The sequence below is a fragment of the Myotis nattereri genome (assembly GCF_964212035.1).
Source record: "Myotis nattereri genome assembly, chromosome: 21".
Taxonomy (NCBI): Eukaryota; Metazoa; Chordata; class Mammalia; order Chiroptera; family Vespertilionidae; genus Myotis; species Myotis nattereri.
In genome coordinates, this window is record NC_138097.1 from 1,833,388 (window position 1) to 1,851,440 (window position 18,053).

The following is an 18,053-nucleotide window of genomic DNA, read 5'->3' on the forward strand; positions in this document are numbered from 1 at the left end:
GTGTGTGTGGACAGTGTGTGTGTGTGTGTGTGTGAGTGTGTGGACATCAGTGTGTGTGTGTGTGGACAGTGTGTGTGTGTGTGTGTGTGTGTGTGTGAGTGGACATCAGTGTGTGTGTGTGTGTGTGTGTGAGTGTGGACAGTGTGTGTGTGTGTGTGTGAGTGTGTGGACATCAGTGTGTGTGTGTGTGGACATCAGTGTGTGTACATCAGTGTGTGTGTGTGTGTGTGGACATCAGTGTGTGTGTGTGGACAGTGTGTGTGTGTGTGTGTGTGTGTGTGAGTGTGTGGACATCAGTGTGTGTGTGTGTGTGTGGACATCAGTGTGTGTGTGGACAGTGTGTGTATGTGTGTGTGTGGACATCAGTGTGTGTGTGTGTGTGTGTGTGTGAGTGTGTGGACATCAGTGTGTGTGTGTGTGTGTGGACATCAGTGTGTGTGTGGACAGTGTGTGTGTGTGTGTGTGTGTGTGTGAGTGTGTGGACATCAGTGTGTGTGTGTGTGTGTGTGTGTGGACATCAGTGTGTGTGTGTGTGTGTGTGTGTGTGTGAGTGTGTGGACATCAGTGTGTGTGTGTGTGTGTGGACATCAGTGTGTGTGTGGACAGTGTGTGTGTGTGTGTGTGTGTGTGAGTGTGTGGACATCAGTGTGTGTGTGTGTGTGTGGACATCAGTGTGTGTACATCAGTGTGTGTGTGTGTGTGTGGACATCAGTGTGTGTGTGTGGACAGTGTGTGTGTGTGTGTGTGTGTGAGTGTGTGGACATCAGTGTGTGTGTGTGTGTGTGGACATCAGTGTGTGTGTGGACAGTGTGTGTATGTGTGTGTGTGGACATCAGTGTGTGTGTGTGTGTGTGAGTGTGTGGACATCAGTGTGTGTGTGTGTGTGTGGACATCAGTGTGTGTGTGGACAGTGTGTGTGTGTGTGTGTGTGTGTGAGTGTGTGGACATCAGTGTGTGTGTGTGTGTGTGGACATCAGTGTGTGTGTGGACAGTGTGTGTGTGTGTGTGTGTGTGTGGACATCAGTGTGTGTGTGTGTGTGTGTGTGTGTGTGAGTGTGTGGACATCAGTGTGTGTGTGTGTGTGTGGACATCAGTGTGTGTGTGGACAGTGTGTGTGTGTGTGTGTGTGTGAGTGGACATCAGTGTGTGTGTGGACAGTGTGTGTATGTGTGTGTGTGGACATCAGTGTGTGTGTGTGTGTGTGTGGACAGTGTGTGTGTGTGTGTGTGGACATCAGTGTGTGTGTGTGTGTGTGTGGACAGTGTGTGTGTGTGTGTGTGGACATCAGTGTGTGTGTGTGTGTGTGTGTGTGTACATCAGTGTGTGTGTGTGTGTGAGTGTGTGGACATCAATGTGTGTGTGTATGAGCGTGTGTGTGCGCGCGTGCGCGGAGGGGGCAGGCAGAAAGGATGACTAAAGTGGAGAAAACGGGCCGTGAAGAGCGGCCAGAGGCCAGCAGCCCCGCCCCTCGGCCACGGGTGGTGCGGCTTGAGTCAGTAATTGTAACTGAAGCGAAGTGTAATCAATCATGGGCTCTGAGCCGGTTTTAATTCCAGTAAAACTAAACCCTGAGATGGGGGTGCAGCGATGTATGTGGTCCCGGGACAAAGGCAGCAGCTAATCACCCCCCCCCCATGTGCCTGGCTCTCAGGCAGGTGTGGCCGAGCGTGGCTGCGCCGGGGCCCGCTAACCGGCCACTGTGCCCACGGTGGAATTAGCGAGGCCGCAGCAATGGGGACTTATGAGCCTGTGGCCTCTCACTGCAAACATATGTATATTTTAATCCTCCCCCGACGATATTTCTCCGTTGATTTTTAGAGAGAGAGGAAGAGAGAGGGAGAGACAGAGAGAAACGTTGATGTGGGAGAAACACATCGATGGGCTGCCTCCTTGAATGTGCCCTTGACCAGGGCCCCGACCGGGGAGCAGCCTGCCACCGAGGTCCGTGCCCTTGACCGGAATCGAACCCGGGACCCTTTGGTCCACAGGCCGGCGCTCTATCCACTGAGCCACACCAGCCAGGGCTCACTGCTAATATTCTGATAGCCCTTCAGCTGGGCAGCTGTCCCATCACACCTCACGCACACAGGGAAGGTGGCTCGCTGTGTGCCCGCTGTAAGCCAGGCACCGAGGGCGAGACATCCAACCAGGAATAAATGGCAACACAACAGTCAGTCGACTGAAACGGTTTTGACCAGGGCTCCCCTTTTAAAGACTTCACCTCGCCCGGCCGGCTGGTGTGGCTCAGAAGTTGAGCGTCAACCTGTGAACCAGGAGGTCATGGTTCGATTCCCTGTCAAGAGCACAGGCCCGGGTTGTGGGCTCCATCCCCAGTGGGGGGCGTGCAGGAGGCAGCCGATCCATGATCCTCTCTCATCACGGATGTTCCTCTCTCTCTCTCTCTCTCTCTCTCTCCCCCCCCCCCCCCCGTCCTCTCTGTGATCAATACAAATAAAAATAAACAGATCTCACCCTCAATGTCTCAGCCAGTACGCGAGGCCCTTGGGCCCTGTGAGCCTCTACTTCAGCCCTGGGACCCCCAGACCAGCGAGGACCCCGCGCTCAGGCAGGCCACTCCGCGCCCACAGGCCACGCCAGGCTCCCCACTCGTTCAGTCTCTGCCGCCCGGGACACACTCCGGCCGTCCCCATCATCGAATCCTCGTTACGGTCCAAGCCCGTTCAAAAGCAACTGCCCCCACAGTCTCCCGTGACAGCCACACTCAGAGCAATCTCGTCGCCACTGGGGCTGCACTGCCCTGTGTGCTCCTTTGGGTGTCACAGGCCACGAGAGGCCCGGGGCACGGAATTCGTGCAAGGGGCTCGGCCGGAAGCTCATCCAGACGGTCGTTCTGCCGTTCGGTCTAATTAGCACATCAGCTCTTTATTATATAGGATTACTCGCGCCTCTCCCTCCATCACAGGCAGGAAGACCCGTCTGCAGGTTCTACCATTTTCAGAGCCGGAAGTGTGGGAATTAAAGTCATGGGGGGCCCCCTCTCCCCCCTCTCCCCCCCGAGCTTAGGAAAGGAAACAGCTGTGCACAGCCACGTTTTCTCTAACAGTAAACAAACAGGAAACAACGTGGATCCCGATTTGGGGGCGACAGGAAGTCACTGACAGCATCTCAAACTGACACGACATCATGCGGAGATTAAAAACGAACATCATGACCACTGAGGGGCCAGACGGACGCGGGCCTACGGAATCGGTAATAAATGCAGAGCGAAACGCAGGCCTGCTTCTCCCATGAGGATGCGCGGACACAAAACGGACTATTCTGGACAAAAATTATAAAAGGCGACGGAAAGGGAAAGGCAGATTTCCAAGGAAGGTCGTCTTTCCTTCGGCTGCGGCTTCTGCTACTGTTGGTAACACACAGCAATGGTGGGCGCTCCTGGGTCTCACACGCCAGGTCCCTCTACCCCGTCCTCCCGCCGCCCGGAGAAGCCGACGGCTACGTCGATGGCTAATGGAGCAGATGTGGCGACAGGATGCAGATGGGCCCCGACAGGCGTGAGATGGAGCTGGGGCTGGGCCGGGAGTGTGGCTGCTGGCGGCCGTGCAGACCGACCCGGCCACGCTCATCGGAGGCCAGCGACCGGCCCCGCTGGGTGACGCCCTCGGGGCGAGGCCGTGTGCTGCTCACGGCTGTGTCCTCAGCGTCAGCAACCTCGAGGTGCGGAAGGCACGGGAGCGAAGCCAGAGCGGACGGGAGTGGGCAGGGGAACACACGCTCGCTCGGCCAGAATCGGGATAACCGGGTAAGGGCTCAAACGAAGCCCCGGATGGTGTTGCTCAGTGGGTAGAGCGTCGGCCTGCGGACTGAAGGGTCCTGGGTTCGATTCTGGTCAAGGACACATGCCTGGGTTGTGGGCTCCATCCCCAGTAGGGGGCGTGCAGGAGGCAGCCGATCAATTATTTTCTCTCATCATTGATGTTTCTCTCTCTCCCTCTCCCTTCCTCTCTGAAATCAATAAAAATATATTTTTTTAAAAAAAGACTTCCAATTGACCAGGACACCATTTAGTTTGGGGAAGGGTGAGGTTGTGGAGTGGATTCGACCAATGGAGAGTCTGTGGGGGTCGTTGGGGAACTAAAGCGACTGTCGGCAGAGCCCGGCCTTCGAGGCAGAGCTCCGAGTGCCAGGCAGGAGGCAGCTGCCTTGGGAACACAAGGCCTCCTCACTCCTTCTGCTGCAGGAGGCGACTTATTTTTTAATTTTTTTTTTTGGTTAATCCTCCCCTGAGGATAGTTTTCCATTGATTTTTAGGGAGAGTGGAAGGGAGGGGGTGAGACAGAGAGAAACATCGATGGGAGAGAGACAGATCGATGGGTTGCCTCCTGCACGTGCCCCGACCAGGGCCTGGGAGGAGCCTGCACCCGAGGTACATGCCCTTGACTGGAATCGAACCCGGGACCCTTTGATCCGCAGGCCAACGCTCTAGCCACTGAGCCACACCGGCCAAGGTGCAGCAGGCGATTCAGGAAGCAAAAGGAAAACACGAGAAGCAGAGAGCTGGCTATTCTGACGGATCTTGGAGACTAGAGACCAGAGAATTCCCCAAGAGCAGTGAGAGAATGAGCTCAGGGGGATCCCCCAGTTCCAGCAAGGGGGCTGCCACCACCTCAGGGGAAAGAAAAGCAGATCAGACCCAAACACAGCTCTTTGCCAGGCAGTGCATGTGGTCACCAGCTGGTCTGAGGGGTGTGTCCAGAGGCTGACCAGCCCGGCCGGCGTGGCTCAGTGGCTGAGCATCGGCCTATGAACCGGGAGGGAGGTCACCGATTGATTCGTGGTCGGGGCACATGCCTGGGTTGGGGGCTCCATCCCCGGGAGAGGGCGAGCAGGAGGAGGCGATCCACGATTCTCTCTCCTCACTGATGTTTCTCTCTCTCTCTCCCGCTCCTTTCCTCTCTGACATCCATAAAAATATATTTAAAAAATAAAAATAAATAAAGACATATCCTTGGGTGAGGATTAAAAAAAGAAAAAGAGGGAAGCTGACCAAGCAGAGTATGTCCACCAGACAGCGACGGGAATGGTGAAAGGAAACAAAAATCGTATTGTCAGTGACAGCGGGGGGATCTGGAGAGGGTTCCCCTGGACACAAAACTAGAAAACAAATGCAGAAAGTGTGACTGCGAGGCCCTGGCCGTGTGGCTCAGTGGATAGAGCATCAGCCTGTGGACCGATGGGTCCCGGGTTCAATTCCAGTCAAGGGCACGGACCTGGGTTACAGGCTCCTCCTGGCCTGCGTCCTGTTCAGGGCGCGTGCAGGAGGCAACCCATCGATGTGTTCCCCTCACATGGATGTTTCTCTGTGTCTCTCCCTCTCCCTTCCACTCTCTCCAAAAATCAATGGGAAATATCCTCCGGTGAAGGATTATAAAAATGAAGTGTGAGTGCAAGTCAAAGGGATGAAGGGAGGTCCGCACGGCGGGAACCAGCAGGAGACGAGACTTTCTGCTCAACACGGAGGAGACCCTGGATCTGGTTGCGCGCTGCCCCCAACAGAAGCCATCACATGGGCACGGGCACCTCTCGGGGCAGGACCCGGGGGAGAGCCCTGAGGTCTGCGGGAACCGCGGGAGCCAGAGCCCCTGGTTCTCCCGCTCCCGCTGCCTGCTCACGTTAAGGAAGCTGGCGATGAACATGAAGAGCAGCAGCGGGGAGCGGTCTAGGCTGGGTCCCAGGGGGTCCCACGGCTACAGGAACCGGCGCTCAGGAAGGCGGGGAGGCACTGAGCACCGCGTGTCCCATTTGCGGACGGGCCTCCCGGCGCACGCCGGCTCCACCCACAGCTGTGACTGTCCAGCCGGCTGTCCCTGCAATGCTGCTCGGACGCCCGATCCTCCCCGAGGACCCTCCCGGCGAGGCAGGCCTACACAGCTTCAGGGGAACACCCACGGGGACTTCTGCTTCTAGGGCTGAACCGGCCAGAGAGCCTGCCGCAAAGAACAGCCACAGTTCCACTCCCAGGACCTAGGTGCCGGAGGACACCACGAACGGCCCCTCTCCTCCGGGCACTTCCCCGTCCACCCTCCGCTCCGCTGAGGCCGTGCCCCCAGCGCCAGAGGGAGACAGCCCCTGGGAGCCAGGGTGGCTGTGGGGCCTGTACTGTGCTCTCACACTCACGTTCTCAACGTCCAAGGAATTACCACCCTCTTTACAGGCGCGGAAATGAGTCTCCGTGCAGTGCCACCTGGCCAAGTCAACAGCCACCCCGTGCCCGGGCTCCAGGCTGCTGAGGGCCTAAGGGACCCCCCCCCCCCCCGGAAGGGAGAGACACTGGGAGAGCCCGGCCGGCGTGGCTCAGGGGCTGAGCGTCGGCCTATGAACCAGGAGGTCAGGGTTCGATTCCCGGTCGGGGCACAGGCCCGGGTTGCGGGCTCCATCCCCAGTGGGGGGCGTGCAGGAGGCAGCCGATCCATGATTCTCTCACCATGGATGTTTCTCTCTCCCGCCCTCTCTGAAACCAATAAAAATATACTGAAAAAGACAACATGAAGCGAGATGCCGTTTTCTGACCCAGCCTTCCCATAATCCTCCTTACCGAGCACGTCGCTGGTGGCCATGATGTCGCAGGTGTACATGGCCGCCATCAGACGCTGCGGCTTCACCTGCAGGGCGAGGCGACAGGCCTCCTTCATGGTGGCGATCAGCTGCCCCGACAGGGGCCCGTAGCAGTCCGCCAGGGCCGGCTCCGCCTTCTGCGCCGCCCTCTTCTCACCGGGCTCAGGGTGGCCGCCTCGCCGCCCTTCGCCCCCGTCTCCCGGGGCACAGCTCGCCGCTCCCCCAGCCCCCTCTCCCCCCGGATCCCGACTCTCGCTGGCTCCTGGCTCCTCGAACTTGCTCTGGTCCCATCTCTCCAGGACGAAGCAGACGCCCATGAGGGGCTCCTCGCACATGGGGCCGGCGAGCGTGGCCAGCTGGAAGCCGCTCACGATGCTGTTGCCCACGTCCCGGTACCGGCTGGCCTCCTGGGTGGCGGTGCCCGCGGGGCCTGCCCACACGGAGCTCCGGAAGTCGGCGCTTTTATTCACTAATATGTTGGGCCCACATTTTCTGGGGCCGAACGACCAGATTTGGTCCACGGTGTCCCTCCACTTCCTGCCCGTCAGGTGCTGCTCCAGCTTGCCCTTGAACTCCAGGATTCTCTCCTGGGTCCTCTGGGTCAGCTGAGCGCTCCTGCCCTCGTTCAGAGACGACGTCAGCTGCTCCATGGAACGAATCACGTCGTTGTTTTCTTCCAGAAGCCGCGTGACTTCTTCCGGAAGGGGCACGGCCCGGACGCTGAGCGTGGCCAGTTTGTTGGGCGTTGTCATGGTGACCAGCCCATCGGCGTCCACCTGGACCCCCTCGGGGACTTTGCTGTGGTCGTCTCTGGCCTGGTGGATGACGGCCACCTTCTGCTGCCTGCCGATCTCCTCGTTGACCATGTCCACTCGGGGGGGTTTTGTGATGGTTTCCCTGAAGGGGATGATGGGTTCGGAGACACTGATTTCGACCTTTGCAAACCTACAGACAGATCCAGGAGAAACGTAACAGAAGGTTGTAACAAAAATAGCACTGAAACGCCCACCAGAAATATCACACAATGAAAATTCTGGAAAAACAACAACAACAAAACACAGAAACATAAAGTTCTTTTACTCTGAGAGATAAATCACTTTCATTTCGGATTGAAAAGTCTAATGGGAACATTCCTTGCAGTAGGATTTCACTGTTTTGTTCATTCTCAAAATAAATAATCCTTGCCGAAACCGGTGTGGCTCGGTGGGTAGAGCGTCGGCCTGCGGACTGAAGGGTCACAGGTTCGATTCCGGTCAAGGGCATGTACCTGGGTTGCGGGCACATCCCCAGTGGGAAATGTGCAGGAGGCAGCTGATCGATGTTTCTCTCTCATCGATGTTTCTAACTCTCTATCTCTCTCCCTTCCTCTCTGTAAAAGGTCAATAAAATATATTAAAAAAAATAAAATAAAATAAATAAATAATCCACCTATTTCGATAAGAATGTTTTGAATGGGAAATAAATGCTTTAATAAGATTTGACACATGAGCCCTAGACGGTGTGGCTCAGTGGACAGAGTGTCGGCCTGCGGACTGAAGGATCCCGGGTTCGATTCCCGTCAAGGGCACGCGGGAGGCAACCCCTCGATGTGTCTTTCTCACATCGGTGTTTCTCTCTGTCTCTCCCTTTCTCTTCCACTCTCTCTAATAATCAAAGAAAAAAATATCCTCAGGGGAGGATTTTAAGAATATAATAGTAAAATAAAAAATAAAAATGCAAAATGATTCAAGGGCGGAAGTGAATGTCAGGTGTTCAAAGCTAACCCTCCGCCCCGCTAACACGTGACAGGTCATGTTTCGGGGACTGCGGTTTGTGACGGTCGGGAAGCACTGACGCCCAGGGCCTGGAGCCGCGCTGGCCCGTCCCTCCCCACGGGCCGCTGACCTTTCCCGCAGGTCGTCCAGGCAGCGCTGCAGGTGGATCTCCCCCGCGGTGACCAGCACGTGCTCCCCCGTCTCCTGGATTAAGATCTGGACACAGGGGTCGGCCTGGTTCAGCAGCTTCATCCCTCGGATGAGCTGGGGCATCTCACCTGGATGGACAGGATGACACGCTGATGAGCTACACGACGTCAGACTAATACAATCTAAGGAGAAGGCCCCGGCCGGGCCGGCGTGGCTCAGGGGCAGAGCGTCGGCCTAGGAACCAGGAGGTCGCGGTTCGATTCCCGGTCAGGGCACAAGCCCAGGATGTAGGCTCCCTCCGTGGTGCGGGAGGCAGCCGTCGATGATTGTGTCTCGTCACTGATGTTTTCATCTCTCTCTCCATCGCCCTTCCTCTCTGAAATCTATTTTTTTTTAAAAAGAGAATATCCTTGCCATTGAAAGGAAAAGAACAAGGAGATAAACTCTTAAAAGAACACTTTATTTTCCTTGCAAGTGGTGATGAGAAGAAAACTCATCCTGGTAACTGATTTGTATAGACAGCTAACGTGCGACACTTACGTGCTCAGCAAGATCCCAAAGCGGATCTATACACTTCTTCCGACACTCAGCACATAGAAACTCCCTACCGGAACCCGGTCCACTGCACTTACTGCACAGAAACTCCCTACCGGAACCTAGTCCACTGCACTTACTGCACAGAAACTCCCTACCGGAACCTAGTCCACTGCACTTACTGCACAGAAACTCCATACCGGAACCTAGTCCACTGCACTTACTGCACAGAAACTCCCTACCGGAACCTAGTCCACTGCACTTACTGCACAGAAACTCCCTACCGGAACCTAGTCCCCTGCACTTACTGCACAGAAACTCCATCCCGGAACCTAGTCCACTGCACTTACTGCACAGAAACTCCCTACCGGAACCTAGTCCACTGCACTTACTGCACAGAAACTCCCTACCGGAACCTAGTCCACTGCACTTACTGCACAGAAACTCCCTACCGGAACCTGGTCCACTGCACTTACTGCACAGAAACTCCCTACCGGAACCTAGTCCACTGCACTTACTGCACAGAAACTCCCTACCGGGACCTAGTCCACTGCACTTACTGCACAGAAACTCCCTACCGGGACCTAGTCCACTGCACTTACTGCACAGAAACTCCCTACCGGAACCTAGTCCACTGCACATACTGCACAGAAACTCCCGACCGGAACCTAGTCCACTGAACACACTGCACAGAAACTCCCTACCGGAACCTGGTCCACTGCACACACTGCACAGAAACTCCCTACCGGAACCTAGTCCACTGCACACACTGCACAGAAACTCCCGACCGGAACCTAGTCCACTGCACACACTGCACAGAAACTCCCTACCGGAACCTAGTCCACTGCACTTACTGCACAGAAACTCCCTACCGGAACCTAGTCCACTGCACTTACTGCACAGAAACTCCCTACCGGAACCTAGTCCACTGCACTTACTGCACAGAAACTCCCTACCGGAACCTGGTCCACTGCACTTACTGCACAGAAACTCCCTACCGGAACCTAGTCCACTGCACTTACTGCACAGAAACTCCCTACCGGAACCTAGTCCACTGCACTTACTGCACAGAAACTCCCTACCGGAACCTAGTCCACTGCACTTACTGCACAGAAACTCCCTACCGGAACCTAGTCCACTGCACTTACTGCACAGAAACTCCCTACCGGAACCTGGTCCACTGCACACACTGCACAGAAACTCCCGACCGGAACCTAGTCCACTGCACACACTGCACAGAAACTCCCTACCGGAACCTGGTCCACTGCACACACTGCACAGAAACTCCCGACCGGAACCTAGTCCACTGCACACACTGCACAGAAACTCCCTACCGGAACCTAGTCCACTGCACTTACTGCACAGAAACTCCCTACCGAAACCTAGTCCACTGCACTTACTGCACAGAAACTCCCTACCGGAACCTGGTCCACTGCAGATACTGCACAGAAACTCCCTACCGGAACCTAGTCCACTGCACTTACTGCACAGAAACTCCCCACCGGAACCTAGTCCACTGCACTTACTGCACAGAAACTCCCCACCGGAACCTAGTCCACTGCACTTACTGATTAGAAACTCCCTACCGGAACCTAGTCCACTGCACTTACTGCACAGAAACTCCCTACCGGAACCTAGTCCACTGCACTTACTGCACAGAAACTCCCTACCGGAACCTAGTCCACTGCACATACTGCACAGAAACTCCCCACCGGAACCTGGTCCACTGCACTTACTGCACAGAAACTCCCGACCGGAACCTAGTCCACTGCACTTACTGCACAGAAACTCCCCACCGGAACCTAGTCCACTGCACTTACTGCACAGAAACTCCCTACCGGAACCTAGTCCACTGCAGATACTGCACAGAAACTCCCTACCGGAACCTAGTCCACTGCAGATACTGCACAGAAACTCCCGACCGGAACCTAGTCCACTGCACATACTGCACAGAAACTCTCGACCGGAACCTGGTCCACTGCACATACTGCACAGAAACTCCCCACCGGAACCTGGTCCACTGCACTTACTGATTAGAAACTCCCCACCAGAACCTAGTCCACTGCACTTACAGCACAGAAACTCCCTACCGGAACCTGGCCCACTGCACTTACTGCACAGAAACTCCCTACCGGAACCTAGTCCACTGCACTTACTGCACAGAAACTCCCTACCGGAACCTGGCCCACTGCACTTACTGCACAGAAACTCCCTACCGGAACCTAGTCCACTGCACTTACTGCACAGAAACTCCCTACCGGAACCTAGTCCACTGCACTTACTGCACAGAAACTCCCTACCGGAACTTAGTCCACTGCACATACTGCACGCCTAGACTTGCAACAGGGCTCTTCACTAAACAGTCCCCAAAATATCAACAAGAAGGCAAAAGAAGCATTCGAGGTGGTAATCAATCCAGGACCATGCTCCAGGGCCTCCTGCTGAAAATAATGATTTGTGCCGTGGTCAGTCTGACTCGTGGACAGAGCGTCGGCCTGCGGACTGAAGGGTCCTGGATTCGATTCCCGGTCAGGGCACAAGCCCAGGTTGCGGGCTCGATCCCCAGTAGGGGCCGTGCAGGAGGCCGCCGATCCGTGATTCTCTTTCATCACTGATGTTTATCTTTCTCTCCCTTCCTCTCTGAAACCAATAAAAATATATATTAAAAAAAAAAAATACAGCCTATGGAGACGGCATTCTGGAGATATTTACACTGGGGCCATGTTGCCGTGAGAAGCAATGCTCTGATCTCCCAGGCGGGAGGCAGTGATGGCCCCGTCCCCGCACCGCAGGCCGCAGCCTCCCCAGGAGCAAAGGTGCCCACGGAGGTCTCGTCCCCGGGAGAGCGGGGGCATCCCTCGAAGAGTCGGTGTCCTGTGGCCTCCTGGTTGGAGGCTCACCTCAGTGACAGGCCTGCGTGAACGCTCCCAGGACACGGCCGAAACAGCATGGAGGACTCACGTCCCACGTGATGCATTTAAAGAGTGTCATGGCCCGGCCAGTGTGGCTCAGTGGCTGAGCACTGACCTAGGAACCAGGGGGTCAGGGTTTGATTCCCGGTCAGGGCACAGGCCCGGGTTGCGGGCTCGATCCCCAGTGGGGGGTGTGCAGGAGGCAGCCGATCTGTGATTCTCTCTCATCATGGATGTCTCTCCCTCTCTCTCCCCCGCCCCCTTCCTCTTGAAATCAATAAAAATATATTTAAAAATCCTATATAAGAAAGCGGTAATATGCAAATTAACCCTCACACCCTCACAAGATGGCTGCCTATGACCAGGCTGTGTGGGGCAACCAGGCTGGCAGGGGGGCTGTGAGGGGCGAACAGGCTGGCAGGGGCGCTGTGAGGGGTGACCAGGCCATCGGGTGTGGGGGGCAGATAGGGGCAACCAGGCCAGTGGGGGGGGGGTTTGTGTGTGCAGTTGGGGGCAACCAGGACAGCAGGGGGGGACAGTTGGGGGTGATTAGGTTGGTGGGGGGGCAGTGAGGGATGACTAGGCCGGTGGGGGGTGGGGGGCAGTTGGGGGCGATCAGGCCTGGGGGTGGGGGGGTGCGTGGCGGGCGGGCAGTTAGGAGCGACCAGTCCGGCAAGAAGGGGGCAGCTGGGGGTGACCTGGCTGGCAGGGGGGATGTTAGGGGCAACCAGGCCGGCAGAGGGGCAGTGAGGGGTGATCAGGCCAGCACAGTTAGGAGTGACCAGGCAGGCAGGCAGGTGAGTGATTAGGAGCCAGCGGTCCAGGATTGCGAGAGGGATGTCCGACTGCTGGTTTAGGTCTGATCCCTGGGCCTAAACCAGCAGTCGCACGTCCCCCAAGGGGTCCCGGATTGTAGAGGTGCAGGCTGGGCTGAGGGAACCTCCCCCACCCCCACCCACCCGTGCACGAATTTCATGCACCGGGCCTCCAGTAAATAAATAAGTAAATGGATAAACAGCAGCAGGAACACCCATGCTTTTAAGAACGAGGTTGTCTTACTTGGGTGCTTTGGCTCGATAGCCACCCTCACGATCGGGGTGGCCTCGAAGCCAAGTGGGATGAAGGGCGGGCAGGAGGGCACGCTGCACAGGGTTGCGGATTTCAGCACGAAGTCCTGAAGGCCCCCGATTCCTGCAGGGAGGAGAGATCTGCGGGTCAGTAAAAGGGGATAAATTCCAAATATACACGAGAGAAACGAGAGCATCAACCCAGTACACGTGGCAGGAAACACACTAAGAACATGCTGCCAGGAATGAGGCCGACGGCACCGACCTCTGGAGCCCTGGACACAGTGTGATTGCAGTAAAAGACCCAAAATTCACCCCGGCCGGTGAGGCTCAGTGGATAGAGCATTGGCCTGTGGACTAAAGGGTCCCAGGTTCGACCCAATCCCCAGGAGGGGGCGTGCAGGAGGCAGCCAATTAATCATTCCCTCTTAACATTGATGTTCCTCTCTCTCTCTCTCCCTTCCTCTCTGGAATAAATAAAAATCTATTTATTAAAGATACAGAAATTCTGCTGGTTTCATTTTCGAAATGAACGAAACCTGTCACATCAAATCATGCCGACACACGTCTACCCTGACCGCAGAAATGATCGTGTCCAGATACGTAGGTCTGAAAACACAAATTATTTCTAATGATCACGTGTAGTTTTTTTTTTTTAAATATATTTTATTGATTTTTTACAGAGAGGAAGGGAGAGAGATAGAGAGTCAGAAACATCGATGGGAGAGAAACATCCATCAGCTGCCTCCTACACATCTCCCACTGGGGATGTGCCCGCAACCCAGGTACATGCCCTTGACCGGAATCGAACCTGGGACGCCTCAGTCCGCAGGCCGACGCTCTATCCACTGAGCCAAACCGGTTTCGGCTGATCACGTGTAGTTTTTAAAACATATTAATTTGAGGAAGAGGAGTCTCTAATGAAATCATCTCTTTGGCACATCGACCTGCATGTGGCTCCTGGCTGGTGGCTGCCTCAGACTCTAAGGCAGCGGTCGGTCGGCTACCAGCGGTCCGAGGGCCATGTGTAGTTGCTGAGTTCCGAAAGGTTGGTGACCGCTGCTCTAAAGGGCGTGTCTGTCTGTCTCCGAGGGGATGGGAGCAGAGAGAGGGCCCCCCCAAGAAAGATGGAGGGGTGCCCTGAACCTCACACCCAGAGCAGAGCAGACAACATTGTAAAACCAATGAAGCCCATTTTCAGTGCTTTTGGGTTCAGATAAAGATGAAGACAGGTGTGGAGGGGAGGCCACCTGCTTCGGGGAAAGGGGCACAGGCGTGTAACCAGCACCCACTCCCCCCTCTCGGGCTCAGCGACAAGGGGGCGCAAAGGAGAGAGGCGTGGATGCCACCCATGAGCCTCCAGCTGGGGGACAGGCGGAGGCGGGAGGGTCAGAGGTGTCCCGGTCTGACCGCACAGTGTGGCACCCCCTCCAGCACCCCCGCCTGCAGGCACCTAGAATTCACCATCTCGCTACCTGTGGGGGTAGCTCCAACTGTAAGAAAACCTTCCATTATGGCCCGGCCGGCGTGGCTCAGGGATTGAAGGTCGACCTGTGAACCCGGAAGTCAGGGTTCGATTCCCGGTCAGGGCACAGGCCCGGGTTGCAGGCTCGATCCCCAGTGTGGGGCGTGCAGGAGGCAGCCGATCCGTGATTCTCATCATTGATGTTTCTCTCTCTCTCCCTCTCCCTTCCTCTCTGAAATTAAAAAAAAATATTTTTTTTTAAAAAACAAAGGAAACCTTTTGCATTACGCTGAAGCCTGTGGCCCCCCACTGTCCACTCTCTGTCCAGCCCCCCCAGGGTCCCCAGGAACACGCTACTGCTACTCTCACCAGCGGCCCTTCGGGGTCTGAAGCATCTGCCAGGTCCTGTGAGCCTTTCTCTGCCTCACACTGACCCTCGTTAGCTCCTTCGGCTGCTCAGTTCACGGCACAGGGCGCAGGCCTCCCCTTTCCAGGCCTTTCGTGGGCAGGAGACCCGGTCAGACACACGTCTCCGAGGAGCTACACGCAGTCCCTGTCCTCCGGGGTCCGGATGTGGTCAGGATCCGAGTTTACTTATTTACTCATTTTTAAAAAATATTATTTCTACTGATTTCAGAGAGGAAGGGGGAGAGAGAGAGAAACATCCAAGAGAGAATCCTGGACCGGCTGCCTCCTGCGCGCCCCACACTGGGGATCGAGCTGCAACGTGGGCCTGGGCCCTGACTGGGTATCGGACCGGGACCTCCTGGTTCCTAGGTGGACGCTCAGCCACGGAGCCCCGCTGGCCGGGCTCTGGGTCCAAGTTCATGGCCGTGCCTCTCCGGCCGGCACAGAGAGGGCTACACCTGGCCACGGCACCACGACGCGACAGGCCCGGGTGCCCCCTACGCCTACCAGGAACAGCATCTCCCGGAGGTCAGGGGCTCGGGAAAGCCCCGCAGTAAATCCTCCCTCCCCCCGCATCCATCCTGCCTCCGACCTCGGACCGGCAGGCGTTTCCTTCCTGCGCACACGGCCCCGTTTCAGTGAGAGGGCAGAGCGGGGCCTCCTCTGTGGCCCGGGACGCAGGCTGCAGACGGTGGTGCCATCCGAACGCTGTCACTGTGAACTTCCGGCTTACGTTTCGCTGCTCACACGACCAAGTCTGCTCTTGCTACCTACACGTGCCTAGATCTGTGAGCATGACTGTAATTTCCCTAAAAACCACCAGAGAAAAGTCAACGCCACAGTATTCCTCGTCCAGCTGAAGTATTTATGAAAAAGCGATGCTTCAGAGATAGTCAGAAACTACCTGTCACCATTTTCCCTTATCTTAAAATACTAGAGGCCCGGTGCACGAAATTCGTGCAAAGCAGGCCTTCCTTCCCCAGCTGCCAGCACCGGCTTCCCTCTGGCACCTGGGACCCAAGCTTCCCTCGGAGCCCCGGCTTTGTCTGGAGGGTCGTCCGGAAGGATGGCCAGTCTAATTAGCATATTACGCTTTGATTATTATAGATCATTTTAAAATCCAGGAAAGAGTCCATTATGATTTTTTGGGGGCAAATCACAATAGTTTAAAATCACTTTGAGCCCTAACTGGTGTGGCTCAGTGGATAGAGCATCGGCCTGAGGAATCAAGGGTCCCGGGTTCGATCCGGTCAAGGGCATGTACCCTGGTTGTGGGTACATCCCCAGTGGGGGGTGTGCAGGAGGCAGCTGATCGATGTCTCTCTCTCATTGATGTTTCTAACTTTCTATCCCTCTCCCTTCCTCTCTGTAAAAAGTCAATAAAATATATTTTAAAAAAATAATAAATAAAATAAAATCACTTTGAGGATTTCTCGATAAATTACTAGATAATTCCTAAGTGTACAACCTAGTATTTATATAAAATACAGCTTAAAATAAGCTTTTGTTTTAAAAATAATGTAATATCAGCACTTTGCAATTTTGAAAAAAGAACAGTATGCCCGTAATCCCGCCGTTCAAATTGTGGCTACTTTCATTCTGACATATTTCCCTCCCCTATCGGTACACATCATTTACACATTACACATAACGGCCACATCATTTCTTATCTGTTTACTTTCAGGCCAGTTGCCTTAGTAACGATGATAGCAATTAAGGAGGAAAACTTCCTTCACAGTAAGCACATTTGCTGAAGCATTTTCCACTGGAATTGGGGGTGCAGGTGAAGGACACTTTGCTACAAGGGATAGTTTCAGAATTTCTGAGATAGAAGTGATGGTTTGGGGGGGAAAAAATCTAAAATTACTGTGGCGCTGATTTATTTCAAGGATTAAAGAGGGTGCAATTTTTTAAAATGTTTATAAAAAAAGGCATAAGATGTGAAATGCAAGTTGTATGAGGTGATATCAACCGATGGAGTCTCTTTCTACTTCTATTTTAAGAAAGAACTGACTTTTTAAAAAAATTATTATTATTTTTTATATTTTATTGATTTTTTACAGAGAGAAAGGGAGAGGGATAGAAAGCCAGAAACATTGATGAGAGAGAAACATCGATCAGCTGCCTCCTGCACACCCACTCCTGGGGATGTGCCCTCAACCAAGGTCCATGCCCTTGACCGGAATTGAACCTGGGACCCTTCAGTCCACAGGCCGACACTCTACCCACTGAACCACACCGGCCAGGGCAGAACTGACATTTTTTCTTCTGGTTTCTGTCCTATGGGTTTTGCAACTTTAATAATTTCCATTTTTCTCTCTTTTTAAATAAAAAATGGACTGTAGCATCCCAATGTCATGAATTCAAAGTTTATTAAAATTGGTTTTCTTCATAAGACCTTTAATTTTTTTTTAAAAAAAGGCATAAGGCTTATTTATATAAGCGAGACGAAAATACGGAATGAAAGCAACTTACTAAACACCAAGGCGTTTTTACACAAACACCAGGGACTTTTGTCTGATTGCAGATACCTGACCACGTCCTCCCCACACAAGCACAAGGAGATACACGAGCGTGTGCACAGCAGCTCACACGCTGCACGTCAGGCACGACACGGAGCCAACGCTGAGCCTTCCGCTCGGCACACACAGGCCCCGGCCGGGCCCTCACCCTTCAAAAGCTTCTTCACCAAAAACCAGCATTTTGCCAACGGGCCAATGTCTTATGGGCTCTCCCCAATGTTTCCCTATAAGGAGCCTCATTTACATATCATCTATTAACGATATGGCGCCAAAGGGACGGGGTGGGGCCTGAGAGACGGATGGCCTCCTGCTGACAACTTTTTTCTATTCTTTTTAAAAAATATATATATTTTAATTGATTTCAGAGAGGAAGGGAGAGGGAGAGAGAGAGAGAAGCATCAGTGATGCCTCCTGCACGCCCCACACTGGGGATCGAGCCCACAACCCCGGCCTGTGCCCTGACCGGGAATCGAACCCTGGCCCCCTGGTTCATAGGCCGATGCCCAACCCCTGAGCCGCACTGGCCGGGCCAAAGTTGTATTTCAAGCCAACTTTGACATCACCACACCCAGGACGCACGAACCTGGCCACTGTGGTCTGTGCAATGAGCCGAGGTAATGCGTCCCCCACGCCTCCCCAGGAATGAAGCTCTATGTCGTGGACAC

General features: G+C 54.7%; 1 protein-coding gene across 1 annotated transcript in view; it reads right to left on the minus strand.

Moving 5' to 3' along the window:
- The window catches only part of EFL1 (elongation factor like GTPase 1), a 64,735-nt gene that overhangs the window by 5,116 nt on the left and 41,566 nt on the right, over positions 1 to 18,053 (minus strand). The window contains exons 16-18 of the mRNA XM_081114673.1: positions 12,986 to 13,117; positions 8,461 to 8,608; positions 6,557 to 7,521 (exon numbers count right to left, since the gene is read on the minus strand). Of these exons, the coding sequence (XP_080970799.1) occupies positions 6,557 to 7,521; positions 8,461 to 8,608; positions 12,986 to 13,117 (1,245 nt within the window). The remainder of the gene's footprint in view (positions 1 to 6,556; positions 7,522 to 8,460; positions 8,609 to 12,985; positions 13,118 to 18,053) is intronic.